General features: G+C 37.8%; 1 protein-coding gene across 1 annotated transcript; it reads right to left on the minus strand.

Moving 5' to 3' along the window:
• Positions 1–480: 480 nt before the first annotated feature.
• LOC116179995 lies at positions 481–1161 on the minus strand. The gene is made up of 3 exons (XM_031499816.1): positions 958–1161; positions 746–910; positions 481–699 (listed from the first exon to the last, which is right to left on the minus strand). The coding sequence occupies exons 1-3, from the start codon at positions 1159–1161 to the stop codon at positions 538–540; spliced, it is 531 nt and encodes a 176-aa protein (XP_031355676.1). The 3' UTR covers positions 481–537.
• Between the last annotated feature and the right edge of the window lie 16956 nt (positions 1162–18117).

Raw genomic sequence — 18117 nt, forward strand, 5'->3', positions numbered from 1 at the left:
GGGATTTCTACTGTGTCATCATCAGGTCATTAAATGAATTAGAAAGATGAAAGATTAAAGAATGCGGGTGCGTTACACAATCCAAACGGCATAACCCCGATCCGATCGTAAATGCCGGCTTCTACTGATCCTCTGGAACCATTTCCGCTTGCCAATAACTGCTTTTTAAATCCAAAGCCGTATAAAACTTGGAACCAGATAGCATGTTAGGTGTGCACACGAACCGGGATTCGAAACTGATCTAAGGTAATTCCCATCTCTGCCAAAAATTCACCTAAACCCAGGTTCGAACACCCGACCGCCGGCTTTATAGCCCAACGCTCTACCATTGAACTACAAAGTCGGTATTCTTGTCCCAGAAGAGCAACGCATAAGTACGTAAAAGCGTTTGTTAATGATAAGGAGCTTTTGAGAGACTCACGAAATCAAAAATATATTATTTCACATTTGAATATATTTACCAACACAAGTGGGTGGGAATAAGGGTTGATGGTTGAAAAAAGAGGTGTCTAATAGCAAGTAAAATACGCGCAACATTCAATTTAGAACATTGTCAATGTAGCAGGTTATGCAGAACAGAACAGCGCTGTTGGCGTCGTTATCAACCACCTTTATTGTTAAACGTAAGTGTCCAAAGGGAAAAGTCTGGAGGGAAATTTTTGAAAAATCCAAGTAGTGGTTCCGAGCGCGGTATTTTCTCTAAAATAACGAGAGGATTAAGCGCCAAAACGGCGAACCAACTTACTTTCGGTATCGGACACACACCTGGCGCTATGCCGGCACTTTGCTCAAGTGCATAGGCAAACTCCCCCATATACTTATGCATGGATGCGCAACAATTTCGCTCGCGTATCGTAAACAATTTGGCGTACACCTTTTCATCCAAACTCGTTTCGATGTCGCATAGAACCTGGGGATGATCAGAACATCATCCGAGCCGAAACCCGCCCCACTTACCCCAACGGTTTCGTCCATAGCCTTCGGGAACACTGCGTCGAAGTCTAGGTACTGTCGTCCCCCTTCATTGCGCAGATTAGAGTAGAACTTGGAAACGTTTCTCTTGTCACAATCAACGAGTTTCTTAACAACGAAATTTGTGTGGGTGAACTGGTAGGTTACTCGAATGACGACCATGAGCAGAAACGGAAAATTGGACCGCATCGTTCCACTGTCGTCGTATTATTAATGTTACATGATCCAGACGGGCTCGATACCATCAACAGAAAAATATGCTTTAGTGATCCGGGTCATTAATCTTCAATTTAATTTGCGTTAATGGGTGTTTTGTACATTAAATTTCAGACGCTTGGCTGAACCATCTGATTTTGCTTTTGAGAGTCATGGCAGTAATCAAAATTTGTGATCCATTGTGTACGCTTGTTTGAAACCTTAATTTGCATTAAAAAAGTGTCTGGATTCCACTTGCATAAGATTTACGGATGAAACAAATCTATTCGAAACCAAACTGAAAGAAAAACAGACATTCAGGGCCAAGAAAAAACAAATACCACGCAACAAGCGATCGATTGAACAAATTGATTAAATTTAGTTACCCTAAATTATTAAGATTCTTCTTTAAGATGAATAATCAACATTAACTTGATGAATAAAATTGATGACAGTTAGTTGTATAATAAATATTAAACTTGGTCACACAAATGGACGATATTTATTTGAGGCAGTTGTTCTTTTAAAATTGTTACAACTTGTCACGTAAACAAAACTTGAACTCATGACTAGAAATGCTTGAGCACACTTCATATAGCTTCCAGGAAGTAATAAAAAAAAACCGAAATGGATATTTAACTTGCAAAGAAAGCGCTCGGGAGGTCAGTAAATAAGATCTTATTGTAGAGTAACTTACTGAGTAGCAAAATGCAATTTAGGGTGATTCAGTGAATTTCAACAAGTAAATAAACGAATAAAGGAACTGGCACTTAAACCTAACACTATCATTAGGAGGTCTAATTTTAGGAGCAGGTGAGTGATGATAAGTTGATAAACCAGTATAACTGTCCCTGTCTCACTACACTTTGTTTACCCACAAACAGCTGGATAATGAATCCGTGACAACTGACTCCAGATTGTGACTTGACCTCATTACTTTCGGTACTTGAAACATTTCAGTGAGAATCATATTAACCTGTAAAAGTTTTAATAAGCAGAAACAATCCTCTAAGAAACTTCCTGGTGCGTTAAGTTTATTTCCTGCGCCTTACTTTCCGATAATCTGCGAGAGTGGAAGTAAAAAAAGGGCCCTTAATCCTAGTAAGAACTTTTAAAGTGAATGATTAGATATTCTTTGTAATCGCTTTATGCGCCCTTCAAAGCTTAAAGCGGAAAGAGTAACCAGGTTATGGGCAAACGAAAGAAGTTAATAAGAAACGTTAATTAATACCTGACGTTTCAAAGGCGGTTCGAGTTATTAACACTGTAAATTAATTTCCTGGTTTAATTTTGTTTTTTTTTTCGAGTTGTTTTTGCACAGCTTTATGTGCAGATTCGTCTCTGCGGGCGTATATTGCAATGTATTCTACTGCGTGAAACTGTAATGGAAATCAAAATTAACTTGTGCTTTGAAGTATTTCCAATGACAGTCCATAGAGTTTAGAAGGTTCAGACTTCACAGTTTTAAAGGATTTTCAGGGTTATTGAGTGCTTCAGGGGGGGGGGGTCTCAGAGAACATAGTACAGTGTCAGAAGCTCGTAGAAGGGTTACAGTGAGTTTCAGATTGTTTCAGCTGATTTCAGAAATGTGTATAAAGGGTTTTAGAGACCAGCTTAAGAGATTTTCGGAGTGTTTCAGAGACTTTCAGAGAGTTTCTGGGGGTTTTAGAGAGTGTCAGAGGGGTTCAGTGAATTTCAGAGAGTTTCGGAGAGTTTCACAGAGAGTTTAAGAGAGTTTCAGAATGTTTCAGAAACTTTCAGAGACTTTCAGAATTTTTTTAGAGTTTCAGAGAATTTCAGAGACTGTTAGAGCTTCGGAGAGTTGCAGAAAGTTTTAAGAGAGTTTCAGAGACGAACTTAAGAGATTTTCAGAAAGTTTCAGAGAGTTTCAGTGGTTTTTGAGAGTTTTAGAGCGTTTCAGAGAGTTTCTGAGAGTTTCACAGAGTTTCAGAGGGTTTCAGAAAGTTTCAGAGAGTTTCTCAGGGTTTTAGTGAGTGTCAGAGGGTTTCAGTGAATTTCAGAGAGTTTCGGAGAGTTCCACAGAGAGTTTAAGAGATTTTCAGAATGTTTCAGAAACTTTCAGAGACTTTCAGAATTTTTTTAGAGTTTCAGAGAATTTCAGAGACTGTTAGAGCTTCGGAGAGTTGCAGAAAGTTTTAAGAGAGTTTCAGAGACGAACTTAAGAGATTTTCAGAAAGTTTCAGAGAGTTTCAGAGGTTTTTGAGAGTTCCAGAGCGTTTCAGAGAGTTTCAGAGAGTTTCTGAGAGTTGCTGAGAGTTTCACAGAATTTCAGAGGGTTTCAGAAAGTTTCAGAGAGTTTCTGAGGGTTTTAGAGAGTGTCAGAGGGTTTCAGTGAATTTCAGAGAGTTTCGGAGAGTTTCACAGAGAGTTTCAGAGAGTTTCAGAGGGTTTTAGAGAGTTTCAGAGTGTTTCAGAGTGTCAGAGGGTTTCAGTGAATTTCAGAGAGTTTCGGAGAGTTCCACAGAGAGTTTAAGAGAGTTTCAGAATGTTTCAGAAACTTTCAGAGACTTTCAGAATTTTTTTAGAGTTTCAGAGAATTTCAGAGACTGTTAGAGCTTCGGAGAGTTGCAGAAAGTTTTAAGAGAGTTTCAGAGACGAACTTAAGAGATTTTCAGAAAGTTCCAGAGAGTTTCAGAGGTTTTTGAGAGTTCTAGAGCGTTTCAGAGAGTTTCAGAGAGTTTCTGAGAGTTTCTGAGAGTTTCACAGAATTTCAGAGGGTTTCAGAAAGTTTCAGAGAGTTTCTGAGGGGTTTAGAGAGTGTCAGAGGGTTTCAGTGAATTTCAGAGAGTTTCGGAGAGTTTCACAGAGAGTTTCAGAGAGTTTCAGAGGGTTTTAGAGAGTTTCAGAGTGTTTCAGAGAGTTTCAGTGTTTCAGAGACTTTCAGAGAGTTTTAGAATTTTTATAGGGAGTTTCAGAGAATTTCAGAGACTGTTAGAGAGCTTCGGAGCGTTTCAGAAAGTTTTAAGAGGGTTTCAGAGACGAACTTAAGAGATTTTCAGATGGTTTTAGAGAGTTTCAGAATGTTTCAGAGACTTTCAGAGTTTCAGAATTTTTTTAGAGTTTCAGAGAATTTCAGAGAATGTTAGAGAGCTTCGGAGCGTTTCAGAAAGTTTTAAGAGAGTTTCAGAGACGAACTTAACTGATTTTCGGAAAGTTTCAGAGAGTTTCAGAGTTTCAGAGGTTTTTGAGAGTTTCAGAGGGTTTCAGAAAGTTTCAGAGAGTTTATGAGGGTTTTAGAGAGTGTCAGAGGGTTTCAGTGAATTTCAGAGAGCTTCGGAGAGTTTTGCAGAGAGTTTCAGAGAGTTTAAGAGAGTTTCAGAGGGTTTTAGAGAGTTTCAGAGTGTTTCAGAGAGTTTCAGAGTGTTTCAGAGAATTTCAGAATGTTTCAGATACTTTTCGAGAGTTTCAGAATTTTTTTAGAGAGAGTTTCAGAGACGAACTTAAGAGATTTTCAGAAAGTTTCAGAGGTTTCAGAGTTTCAGAGGATTTTGAGAGTTTCAGAGGGTTTCAGAGAGTTTCAGAGAGTTTCTGAGGGTTTTAGAGAGTGCCAGAGGGTTTCAGTGAATTTCAGAGTGTTTCGGAGAGTTTCACAGAGAGTTTCAGAGAGTTTCGGAGGGTTTTAGAGAGTTTTAGAATGTTTGAGAGACTTTCAGAGAGTTTCAGAGTTTTTTAGAGAGTTTCAGAGAGTTTCTGAATGTTTCAGAGACTCAGAGAGTTTCAGAATTTTTTTAGAGAGTTTCAGAGAATTTCAGACTGTTAGAGAGCTTCGGAGCGTTTCAGAAAGTTTTAAGAGAGTTTCAGAGACGCACTTAAGAGATTTTCAGAAAGTTTCAGAGAGTTTCAGAATGTTTCAGAGACTTTCAGAGAATTTCAGAGACTGTGAGAGAGCTTCGGAGCGTTTCCGAAAGTTTTAAGAGAGTTTCAGAGACGAACTTAAAAGATTTTCAGAAAGTTTCAGAGAGTTTCAGAGTTTCAGAGGTTTTTGAGAGTTTCAGAGGGTTTCAGTGAATTTAAGAGAGTTTCGGAGAATTTCACAGAGAGTTTCAGAGGGTTTTAGAGAGTTTCAGAGTGTTTCAGAGAGTTTCAGAATGTTTCAGAGACTTTCAGAGAATTTCAGAATTTTTTTAGAGAGTTTCAGAGAATTTCAAAGACTGTTAGAGAGCTTCGGAGCGTTTCAGAAAGTTTTAAGAGAGTTTAGAGAGATTTTTAGAAAGTTTCAGAGGTTTTTGAGAGTTTCAGAGGGTTTTAGAGAGTGCCAGGGGGTTTCAGTGAATTTCAGGGAGTTTCGGAGAGTTTCACAGAGAGTTTCAGAGGGTTTCAGAGGGTTTTACAGTGTTTGAGAGACTTTCAGAGAGTTTCAGAATTTTTTTAGAGTTTCAGAGATTTTCAGAGACTGTTAGAGACTTTCGGAGCGTTTCAGAAAGTTTTAAGAGAGTTTCAGAGACGAACTTAAGAAATTTTCAGAAATATTCAGAAAGTTTCAAAGAGTTTCAGAGTTTTTTGAGAGTTTCAGAGGGTTTCAGAGTGTTTGTTAGGTTTGAAATTAGTTTTAAAAGAGTTTCAGGGGATTTTCAAGGGGGTTTAGTGAGTTTCGGGTGATTTTGTAGTTTTAAATTTGGGAGTTGTGGAGATTTTCGTACTTCTTTTGGACGTTCTGTCGAAACCCATCACGAGACGGTAAATAGTGGTTACGTATAAATGAGCGAAAATGTAGGGAATTTGTTTAGTCCCCATGTAAATTTCAATATGCTTAATTGGCATTAAATATGATTGTCGCGTCAATTTCGACCGTAACAAGAAATTGCCACTCCATTTCAATGCAAGGGTATGTAATATTACAACCCCTCTTGCTACACATAACACGCTATTGCACTTTAATTACCTAAATCGTCATTTGATGACGACCGAATTTTCTAATTAGCACGAGCACTTTGCCTAAAACCGAGGAAACCTTATTTAACCTACGTGAAAATACGTTACGACTCTTTTTCGTATAAGCCTTTGATCATTTTAAATTGAAACCCATTAAGACACACCATTATTTGCGAAGGCGGGCCATGCATTAATAAATCAATCCAATGAATAATTCTACTGGAAAATGCTTCCCTGTCCGTTACGGCCTACTCTCGCGAATTTGAATGCACAAACGTGTATGTAGGCTGTCAGGAAAGGCGAAATGACAAAGTCGATACAATATTTGAGCAATACATCAGTGTCGCTCGCAATAAGGAGACAGATATGTAAACGGTTTTTCTCCCCATCGACCGACGATGTCGGCTTTTACCTATACGAGTTTATCCGGGATTCGATTCTGGCGTTTCACATTTTTACGCGCCCGAAACGGATGCGCTCGAATGAGCTGCACGCTCAGACGAATGCTAGTGCATGAAATTGAAAATGATAATGCTAACCACATTCTAAAATTATTGGAAAGCGTAATTCGAACAGAATTCCCATAGTTTTGGAATTTGGCGTCAGGGCCATTCAGATACAAGGGGATTCAGAGACGTTAGAGAGATTTAAAAGCTTAATCAAGATTCTGAGGTTTTCAAAGAATTTTGAAAAAAAATCCCAAATATTTAGAGAGTATCAGTGTTAGCTAGTAGTTTGTAAGAGTTGCAGAAAGGGTCGAGTCCCGAAGACAATCAAAGAGCATCAAAGGTATGCTACAAAGTTTGAGAGGCAAGCTTTCCTAATATAGCAATGCTTTTCGCCATCAAAAACTGCTTCAGTAGTATCCATTTCTCAAAAGCTCTTCAACGATATTTTCCGAAAAGTCCAAACCGAAATATTTTTCACGGAAAGTCGCTCCCTAAAAACGCTCTCTCTCTCTCTTCGCCATGAAATCAAACTACCAATCGGAATACAAGTCGCAAGACGCAATCAGTAAGTGATCACGCTCAAGTTATAGAAGCGTAGCGAGGACACCCACATCAAGTTTGTAACCTCTTCTGACCTAAACCAGTAAACGATGTCCCACATTTCAGAAATATCGCGTGGTGTCTGTCGGTTGACTCCCGAAGAGCCAGAATTATCTCACATATCGACGATTTCTGGCGAAAAATATCGAGTTTGTACGAACGAAGGAGGACGCATATCCGTTACCTGAGATTTCGATCGCAGTAGACCGACACATGACAGTACATTGCGGTCACTTCGTTGTATCGAAACCTGATGACTGATATAAATTTTCCCATCTCACATAAACACGACCCAACCACTTGGGCATTTATTAAAGAAAGAATTATGTTCCAAACCACTGAACAGAGAGTTATTCAAATTAGAAACAGAAGCCGCTTGTATTCCATATTTTATTGACAATGTATTGAATTGAATAGGGTTGCCCGTACAACATTTATAAACTTAATAGATCCTGTAAAACAACAACACTACAAATTGAAGTTTCTCCTAAGTTATGCATGATAACATTGTCCTTCTAGTTAATCTACATCAAATGTTGAACCCAAATCATCTAGTTTATGTCGGTTCGGTTCGCTGATGAAATATTAAATTGCTTTAGGTTTGATTACAGTTTAGTTACCTTGCGTAGCTTAAATTAACATTGTAAGTAAATAGTTCGGCAAACAGATTTCGGGATGCGGATTCTTTTCGGATTAATGTAGCGTTTACTATGATAACATACAACGCGTTCGTTTAAGAAGCCCTTAAAGTTTATTGTCAGCCATCAATTATGATATCGCTCGTTGAAGAGTGATCTATTTTTATTTCCAAACTAAACTGAACGTTGTTTAGTAAATTGAACACCTGCGCTTTATGCCGATGCAGTTTTTCGTGAGGCAAGAAATGTGTCCGGGATTATATTTTTCTTTTTTAAAGGAGTTGATATAAAAATGATTTATGACGGTTTTTCTAAAATAGTGTAGAAAACGCGGTTAAACGTGTAATTCTTACACAAACTCCAGAGCTGGGCAAAAGTATTTGAATACTAAATACTTTTACGTCCAGCACAAACGAATACTAAATACAGATACATTGAAAAGTATTCAAATACAAAAGTATTCGAATACTTTCAAAGGTATTCGAATACAGTAAAAAGTATTCAAATACTTGTCACTCAAATACATTAAAAATTTAAAATAGTATACTAGATAAAAGGCTTAATACTACTTAAAAAATCAAGTTACACTTTGTATGGGGTTAGCTTTTTTATATTTCTATTGGTATATACAAATTTAAGGGGAGTAAAAGCGTATTATTATAATTATTATATTATTATATAGGAGGTACCTACCAGGACCTTTCTTATACCAGTTATATCCTTAAGAATACGTGTACCAGTTTTCAAGGCAATCGTACGTCGTGCACATGATACGTACGCCTTTCTGAAATTAATCCTAGTGATTTTGGAACAGATCCATTTTTGACCATCCGTTTGTCCATGTGCATGATCACTTTAGAAACGTGCAATCGCTTTGAAAATTGGTACACATGGTCTTAAGGATATAAGAAAGGTCCCTATTGTTTTTAAGTTAAGTAGACTATCGAGTTCGGTATTCAGATGTATCGGATTTTTATATTTGATTTTGTGACAATGGAAACTTTCCCTAAACATTTCTAAATTGTTCTCAAATCTTTGAATAACTTAAAAGTACTGCCTTTTTTGAGGCCGGAAAAAAAATTTGTCTGATATCGACGGGGAAAAATCATTTTCCCATAGAATTTGGCCCGTAGAATCCATATTTTCAAACAGCTTGAAGATTGGGCTACTAGTTCAAAAGTTACAGCCCTTTGAATTTTTTTTCGAAATTGGTTTCTATTCTATAACTTTTGATTGAGAAGTCTAATCGAAAAAGTACGAATTGTTTTGGATTCTACACACCAAAATTAATCAGAAAAAGTGTTTTCCCGAGAAATTTTGGTGCAGTCGATTTTTGGTAACAAAGGAAGGTTGTACACTGCCTTTTTTTGAGCCCCGAAAGAAAAATTGTTTCAGATCTCACCGGAAAAAAATTTTCTTATAGAAGCTTCAGAGAGTTTCTGAGGTTTTTGAGAGTTTCAGAGGGTTTTAGAGAGTTTCAGAGAGTTTCTGAGGGTTTTAGAGGGTGTCAGAAGGTTTCAGTGAATTTCAGAGAGTTTCTGAGGGTTTCACAGAGAGTTTCAGAGAGTTTAAGAGAGTTTCAAAGAGTTTCTCAGGGCTTTAGAGTGTCAGAGGGGTTCAGTGAATTTCAGAGAGTTTCGGAGAGTTTCACAGAGAGTTTCAGAGAATTTAAGAGAGTTTCAGAGAGTTTCAGAGGGTTTTAGAGAGTTTCAGAGTGTTTCAGAGTATTTCAGAGAGTTTCAGATTTTTTTTAGAGTTTCAGAGAATTTCAGAGACTGTTAGAGAGCTTCCGAGCGTTTCAGAAAGTTTTAAGAGAGTTTCAGAGACGAACTTAAGAGACTTTCAGAAAGTTTTAGAGAGTTTCAGAGGTTTTTGAGAGTTTCAGATGGTTTTAGAGAGTTTCAGAGAGTTTCTGAGGGTTTTAGAGAGTGTCAGAAGGTTTTAGTGAATTTCAGAGAGTTTCGGAGGGTTTCACAGAGAGTTTCAGAGTGTTTAAGAGAGTTTCAAAGAGTTTCAGAGGGTTTTAGATAGTTTCAGAGTGTTTCAGAGAGTTTCAGAGTGTTTCAGAGACTTTTAGAGAGTTTCAGAATTTTTTTAGAGTGTTTCAGAGAATTTCAGAGACTGTTAGAGAGCTTCGGAGCGTTTTAGAAAGTTTTAAGAGAGTTCCAGGGATGAACTTAAGAGATTTTCAGAAAGTTTCAGAGAGTTGCAGGGATTTTTGGTAAAAAAGGAAGGTTGTACACTGCCTTCTTTTGAGCCCCGAAAGAAAAATTGTCTCAGATCTATCCGGAAAAAAATTTTCTTATAGAAGCTTCAGAGAGTTTCTGAGGTTTTTGAAAGTTTCAGAGGGTTTTAGAGAGTTTCAGAGAGTTTCTGAGAGTTTTAGAGGGTGTCAGAAGGTTTCAGTGAATTTCAGAGTTTCTGAGAGTTTCACAGAGAGTTTCAGAGAGTTTCAGAGAGTTTCTCAGGGCTTTAGAGTGTCAGAGGGGTTCAGTGAATTTCAGAGAGTTTCGGAGAGTTTCACAGAGAGTTTCAGAGAATTTAAGAGAGTTTCAGAGAGTTTCAGAGGGTTTTAGAGAGTTTCAGAGTGTTTCAGAGTGTTTCAGAGAGTTTCAGAATTTTTTTTAGAGTTTCAGAGAATTTCAGAGACTGTTAGAGAGCTTCCGAGCGTTTCAGAAAGTTTTAAGAGAGTTTCAGAGACGAACTTAAGAGACTTTCAGAAAGTTTTAGAGAGTTTCAGAGTGTTTCAGAGAGTTTCAGAATTTTTTTTAGAGTTTCAGAGAATTTCAGAGACTGTTAGAGAGCTTCCGAGCGTTTCAGAAAGTTTTAAGAGAGTTTCAGAGACGAACTTAAGAGACTTTCAGAAAGTTTTAGAGAGTTTCAGAGGTTTTTGAGAGTTTCAGATGGTTTTAGAGAGTTTCAGAGAGTTTCTGAGGGTTTTAGAGAGTGTCAGAAGGTTTTAGTGAATTTCAGAGAGTTTCGGAGGGTTTCACAGAGAGTTTCAGAGTGTTTAAGAGAGTTTCAAAGAGTTTCAGAGACTTTTAGAGAGTTTCAGAATTTTTTTAGAGTGTTTCAGAGAATTTCAGAGACTGTTAGAGAGCTTCGGAGCGTTTCAGAAAGTTTCAGAGAGTTGCAGGGATTTTTGGTAAAAAAGGAAGGTTGTACACTGCCTTCTTTTGAGCCCCGAAAGAAAAATTGTCTCAGATCTATCCGGAAAAAAATTTTTCTTATAAAGTGTAGCCTGTAGAATCCATAATTTCAAACAGTTCCAAGATTGGGCTACTAGTTCAAAAGTTACAGCCTTTTGAATTTTTTTTCGAAATTGGTTTCTAGTCTATAACCTTTGATTGAGAAGTCTAATCGAAAAAGTAAGAATTGTTTTGGATTCTACACACCAAAATTAATAAGCAAAAGTGTTTTCCCGAGACATTTTGGTGCAGTCGATTTTTGGTAAAAAAGGAAGGTTGTACACTGCCTTTTTTTGAGCCCCGAAAGAAAAATTGTCTCAGATCTATCCGGAAAAAAATTTTCTTATAGAAGCTTCAGAGAGTTTCTGAGGTTTTTGAAAGTTTCAGAGGGTTTTAGAGAGTTTCAGAGAGTTTCTGAGGGTTTTAGAGAGTGTCAGAATGTAATTTCAGAGAGTTTCACAGAGAGTTTCCGAGAGTTTAAGAGAGTTTCAAAGAGTTTTTCGGGGTTTTAGAGTGTCAGAGGGGTTCAGTGAATTTCAGAGAGTTTCGGAGAGTTTCACAGAGAGTTTCAAAGAATTTAAGAGAGTTTCAGAGAGTTTCAGATGGTTTTAGAGAGTTTCAGAGTGTTTCAGATTGTTTCAGAGAGTTTCAGAATGTTTCAGAGACTTTCAGAGAGTTTCAGAATTTTTTTAGAGTTTCAGAGAATTTCAGAGACTGTTAGAGAACTTCGGAGCGTTTTAGAAAGTTTTAAGAGAGTACCAGGGATGAACTTAAGAGATTTTCAGAAAGTTTCAGAGAGTTTCAGAGATTTTTGGTAAAAAAGGAAGGTTGTACACTGCCTTTTTTTGAGCCCCGAAAGAAAAATTGTTTCAGATCTATCCGGAAAAAAATTTTTCTTATAAAATGTAGCCTGTAGAATCCATAATTTCAAACAGATCCAAGATTGGGCTACTAGTTCAAAAGTTACAGCCTTTTGAATTTTTTTTCGAAATTGGTTTCTAGTCTATAACCTTTGATTGAGAAGTCTAATCGAAAAAGTAAGAATTGTTTTGGATTCTACACACCAAAATTAATAAAAAAAAGTGTTTTCCCGAGAAATTTTGGTGCAGTCGATTTTTGGTAAAAAGGGAAGGTAATAATTTCCATTCTGTGTACTAGTTTGAAAGGGCATAAACGATTATTTCTTCAGGTCCTTGTGGTACTTTAGGTACAACTTGCTAGAATACTCAGAGACTATTGAATCGCTTAAATGCATTTTTATAAATATTTTCTACTGAATCATTCCAAAATTGTCGCTCTGACTCAACCATCTTCAGCTAAGGGTTGAAGAAACTGGCGCCAGCATGGAGAAATGGAAACCCAAACTTCCTCGCGAAGTTTTATCAGGTACCGCGCAACAAAAATAGAGCTTGTAAAAACGTGGAATTTCGGTTGTTAGCGTTGGGATTTTCGTCAAATGAAAAGGCCGTACGTAAAGCTCATTAGGAGGCATGTTTACGTTCAAAGTAAGTAATCCGGATTGAAAGGCAATTATTGAACGAGCGGGTAAACAGTTTTCTACACGGCCGAGTTCAACTTTTATCGTGTAACGAAAATTGCGAAAGTAACTCTAAGGGGGCCATAAATTACGATTCATAACGGTTTATTGGTGCATTAGTGCTCGAAGTAATCGGAGCTTTTATTTTCAAGACGAGAAGGTTAATGTATAATATAAAAGTGGGAGTTTTTAATGTTAGCCGTTGACAAGAAAGCGGTGTAATATGAGTTGGCTGGCTAGAAGATTCGCGTTCATAATCGCGTCTTAATACGAGGTTCGTTCGGTATGAGCTCACCTTTTTATTTAAACTTAATTTAAATTCAAGTTTACTGTAGAAGGTAGTTTGAAACTAAAGTGCTTGTTAACCCGATAGTTTTTGCCTTTTTGGTGCGAGTAAATGATATCGCAGTAGTTCAGAAATAATATGAAGCGAGATAATTGCGAACATTATCTCCGCTAATTATGAGTAGCTAGATTAATAGCTCCTTGAGTATCAATTTACCATCTCAGTGTCCCATGATATCCGTTTTCAGCTTATGTTCTACAATATGTCGACCCCAATATATGCCAGAAGTCATCGTTTCTTTATTTTAGAAATAACATAATCAACCAAAACAACAAAAATATATAATGCACCACTACAGTTACATCCCCTTAGTGAGACATTGCTGTGTAAGAGTTCCCTGAAAAAATTGGAAATTTGAAAACAGCAGATTGGGGTGTCTCTGCCTTCTTGTTACAGACTTCTCATTCTCTGAAAGTTTTTAAAACTCTTTGAACCCCTCTGCTAATCATCTAAAGCTCTCTGACACACAGAGGACACCTTTTAAAGCTTCCTGATATTTTTCTGAAGGTTTCTTAAACCGCAAGGATTTTTTTAAAATAATCCCTTTTAAAGCTTTTTAATTCTCTGGAAGCATCTAAAACCTTTAAATCTCACTGAGAACCTCGGAAACACTCCTTTGACAATGAATTGGGAAAGATAAGTGACGGATCGTGAACCTTTCCGATCGCAACGCGAAATTTCAATTGATCCAAACGCTGTCATTTCTTGTGTACCCTTGTAACTTTACGAACAAACCACCAATTTATTAATGCAGCTGTTTGGGGTTAAGAGTTTGGCCAAAGAATTGGAAACGCTAGGTTAGATTATTGCAAGTAGGCGAAAACTTCAATTAGAATGATTTTACTACTACGAACGACCAGACTCAAATCCCTTCCTCAAGTTCTTTGTGGTAACGAGCGCGCTTACTTAAATTATCCTTGACCAAATACGGTAGTTTTTTGTCTCCCTACAAGAAAAGATCACCTAAATATTAACCTCCCGCAAAGTTCGCTTTCCTCAATGTTAAAAATCGGTTTGACGTTACATCACTGATGGGGAACCCCCTTATACTCGTATGTAATTTGACAGTGAGCATCAAACTCAAAATCATGGTTGATCGTGGCGTTGCTCAGTTACCGCCATTGATTTGAATAACGACTTAGTAGTGATAGGATCACACGCTGTTTTCGGGAATCTTCTCCGTTAGTTTGCTGTTAGTTTTAACCATGAACTGGTATTTTTTACAATAAAAAGCTGTTATTTTCGTTGTCTAATTGTTTTTTTTTTTGTTGCACGTGAGTCATATTTCAATCGGCAAGACGAACAAATTCACTAGGAATTCCTCAAAAAGTTTACTGTTTGTTTAAATGGGCGCTTGCAGTTGAATGTTTAGTCTACCGAACAAATTAACCTAACGTGGCTTTCATTACTCCTAGAGAAGCAGGAACGACACGATATTCAATAAGAGTACATTCTGTATAGTGTAGTGCTCAAATTGTGTTTAATTTACTTCTCCGACGCTGCACTTTGATTCGGCCGACAGACGTTTTATTGTTCGAATTTTAGTACCTCAAAAGATTCCACATATAATAAAAGTTTAACGGCTACCGAGAGCTTTCTAATTTCAACTTTATGACCGCTCCATAATATCCCTTCTCGTTTATAATAATGCGGAATTTAGTGGCCGTCAGCTTTTCATTTCGCGAGCGCGGCGCTCTCATAGCGCGCGACGAGTCTTCATTATTGTAACGACCGCAAATGAAGCAATCATAATCTCGATGGTCGGAGATGAATTGAGATGTCCCATTATCAACAATCTAGGCTCCCTGGCGTCTCGCTGCCGATTACTAATAATAAGTGTAGTACTTTTCAAGGATCGCGACTAAAAACAGATTGCGCTGAAATGTCCCCTTTTTCTACCAGTTGCTCGATACTGCTTCTTTGTGTTAGTATTAGTTTTTACAGTTTTAAAGCTCCCTTCGGCTGCTGATGTTCTCACATGTATGACGTATGATTGAGGAAGTTCTAGACATACACCATAAATGAGATTCCGGTGAGGTGGGTGTCGAACCCTGTCAATGCATGAGGATGACCAACAGGAAACCTTCGCTATTTTCAAACATACGGCTACGGTTGTAGAAGTCTTAATATTGACCAACCAACCAGAATGCGCGCTTATATAACATTGCAAGTAATATTTATGAAGCCTGGTTAAAATGAATGTCCCGCACAGAATCAAAAAGAAAAATCGACAATAAAAACTCGCGCAATTTATTAGAAACGTGTGCGAAAAGGATGGAATGCAACGCGTCCACTTTTTCCGCCGCCTTCCACGTAGAGCTTAATGGACAGGACATGAAAGTAGAAAATTCACAACAATACAATAAATTGAATCGAAACTTTCGCATATTATTACAAAACCCGGCAACAACATTTCGTAACTTCCTCAAATGGCGGCCAAACTTTTCTATATTTCCCAACAGAATTAATTTATTGTTGTTTCTAGTTACACCTTTATTGACTTAGTTTTACAATCGCGCAATTTTGATTAATACGAACGGACAGCTGCGCCAATAAATTTGAAGCGCGGCCAGTTCCGGACGCGGATCATGTCAATCCGGGAATTACGCATTTAAGGCGGAACATTTTTATGCGCCTCCATTTACATGAATTTAGGTATTCAAAATAAAACCCGGCGAAGTTTAAGCCGAAATAAAACTAATGAATGCATTATTCAAGGCTTTCTTTTTGCTGATAGCTGTCTTTATTTTTTAAAAAAGCAGCAAAAAGGGCTTTGAAAAGTTAAACAAATCTTTTTTTCGACTTGGAGCTCTTTTGAGGATAAATTATTTTCTATACGTTTCGCGATTAAAGCCGCCCATTTAAAGTTTTTGACTTTGTAAAGCCCGTTTAAATCGAGTGATGTGTGTGCTGAACTGTGGAAATTTAAAAGAGCGCCTTATGGTTGAAGCTACCTTTTCGAAAATGTTTTCACGTACATCCGACGATGGAAGTGCAATTTAACAAACAACACCGTTTATTAATCCCCTAATTTCCTCAACTAAGTTCTAGCAGGTCAAATAGACAAAGGGTGGCCCCAATTTGGACCGTTGTGCTTGTTTTGGCTGAAGTAGGAGACCTATGATTTTACTTCTGAGACTCCCCTGTGGTTCTTTGAACTATCTAGTACTAGTTGAAACCCTGGAATGCGGTAGCGTACCGTTAAAATCATCTGGATCTACCATACATTAATTTCAATAACTTATACTTTAAATGCCGCGCAACCTTTGGACTTTGAATGGTGAGGTATGGACTGTAAACGGCGACCAACCTTTGAACTTTGAACGATTAACCGTTGAATCTAGTTTGAATTAATGAAGATGTACCGCCTCTAATTCGCGATCTGGAACTTCTTCTTCCAAACAACGCGAAATGGCGAAATACCTACTGCTTGGGTATTTTATTTTAAATTCCGGAGGCAATTAAGAAACAGAAACGCACACAGAAAGGATATACGCAGCTGATCCCTTACAATGAACCAATTTATTCTTCTAAGTTCTAACCCAAACCGCTATCCATCTCTGAAATACCTTTGAACCTCTAACCTTTAATTTACACAATTTAAAAAGCTACCGTTACAAGAGGATAAACATCAATAACTCCTTGCAGGTTGACCTGTTAAGACGAGGGGGTGGCAGCGAAATTGACCTCTTCGCGGGCATCCCATTGTTCGTTGGGCGTGAACAAACAACGTTCACGAACAAGAATCGCGATCGCCACTAATGAGATGTGCGCCGCCGGCCGAAAAGTTAATTTCGTTCCAGAGAGCTTAGCCGTTCGGGGTGTAGGCAGAAAATTACGTGAGGAGGAATTAATTAATTAATTAGCGTTTTTGGCTTTCTAAGACCGTTTGGGAGAAGTGGAATAAATAATCCTTATTTACTTTAAGATAAGAAAAATAAAGGAGAGCTCGTCGGGTGAAAAGCGCCGGGATTTGTAATAGAAAATCTTTTGCCCGGATAAAAAAGCGAGCCGGCTTGATAATATATACGGAAGGTCTTGGTGTTGGTCACCTCCCAGGCGCGATGTCCTCAGGGCCGTACGAAAGTTTCCCTGTTTCGCAGCTTTCTGCATTTCTAAATTTTGCTTTGAAGTTTTCCTCTTACATCTTTATAAGCTTTTTTTCGTATATTTTACTCCATTATTTCAAACTTTCGAAAGTTATTTGACAACTCATAAGTATATTGTGTAAAAGTGTTTTATAACTTTAAAAACTTGTTATCCGAGCTCGTCTGAGCTGTCAGCTTAATCAGTGCGGGGCAGTTTTTTTTCCGTCGGATTAGCGTCGTTAAATCAATTATCGGGCGGAAAATTTCGAAAATTCTTTTTTGATGCATTGCCCCGACAAATCCCCGAAGTGCCTCCAAATTCCGCATTGTGCGATTTTATAGGGGAGTAATCGATTGTATCGCAATTTATATGGAAGTAAACTAAGCCAAAAGGCAACGGGGATCGAAACTCCGGCACACAAATCACGGCGACCGCATACATAGATCACATTTCGGCGTAAAAATTTCGATTTACAGAATAACTTTTCAAGTTGCAAAGAGATATATGTGTACACTTTTGCCGATTCTTCCCCGCAATAAATTTCCGCGGCACGTAAACGACTTACGTACCTTCATAAATATACAATTCCGAAATAAGTCAAAGAATTCTGTCGTAACCCTTTCGAAAAGGAGAGGGGTGTGGGGGGAGCTCGTTCATAATAGAGCCACTTGCCTCATCTTTGATTTACGCGTATACGTAAAACTACTCTTCGGCAATCGGGTAAACTTTAAAATATACACGCGCTACATCTTTTGATATGGAAATTGAAGCAATCTGAAACTTTCAGAATGAAAAAATCGGTGGGCGTACGGCATAATATTTTTCGAGAGCTCTTTTTCATAAAAGTACACTTCTGTTGCCTGATTCAACTCCCTTAGGAATCGCGCAACACCATCCCTGGAGGTGAATCAATTTAAACCCGGATATATGGCTTGGTCAATTCGCACAACGACGAAATCGAAATTCGGAATTTATTCATAACGGAACAAAAATGCAATTACGTTATAAAATGGAGATTCCTTTCACAATACAAACGCAATTTAGATGTGATACCATTCAGAAAGTCTAAAGGGGGAATTTGTGTATATAACCTCCTGCTATCGATTGCATAATATTATACAGAGTGAGCAACAAAGATTGAAGCGTGCCGCTTCAGCTAAATTGGCAATGTGCCGCTCATAGCATATGCTGATTTGATACAAAATACGAA

This window comes from Photinus pyralis, unplaced genomic scaffold (genome assembly GCF_008802855.1).
Source record: "Photinus pyralis isolate 1611_PpyrPB1 unplaced genomic scaffold, Ppyr1.3 Ppyr1.4_LG9, whole genome shotgun sequence".
NCBI lineage: Eukaryota > Metazoa > Arthropoda > Insecta > Coleoptera > Lampyridae > Photinus > Photinus pyralis.

Coding starts and splice junctions, on each gene's coding strand:
- LOC116179995 (XM_031499816.1), bottom strand. CDS start 1,161: ATGCGGTCCAATTTTCCGTTTCTGCTCATGGTCGTCATTCGAGTAACC. Junction 911..957: donor CTATGGACGAAACCGTTGGG/GTAAGTGGGGCG, acceptor GATCATCCCCAG/GTTCTATGCGACATCGAAAC. Junction 700..745: donor GTGTGTGTCCGATACCGAAA/GTAAGTTGGTTC, acceptor TCGTTATTTTAG/AGAAAATACCGCGCTCGGAA.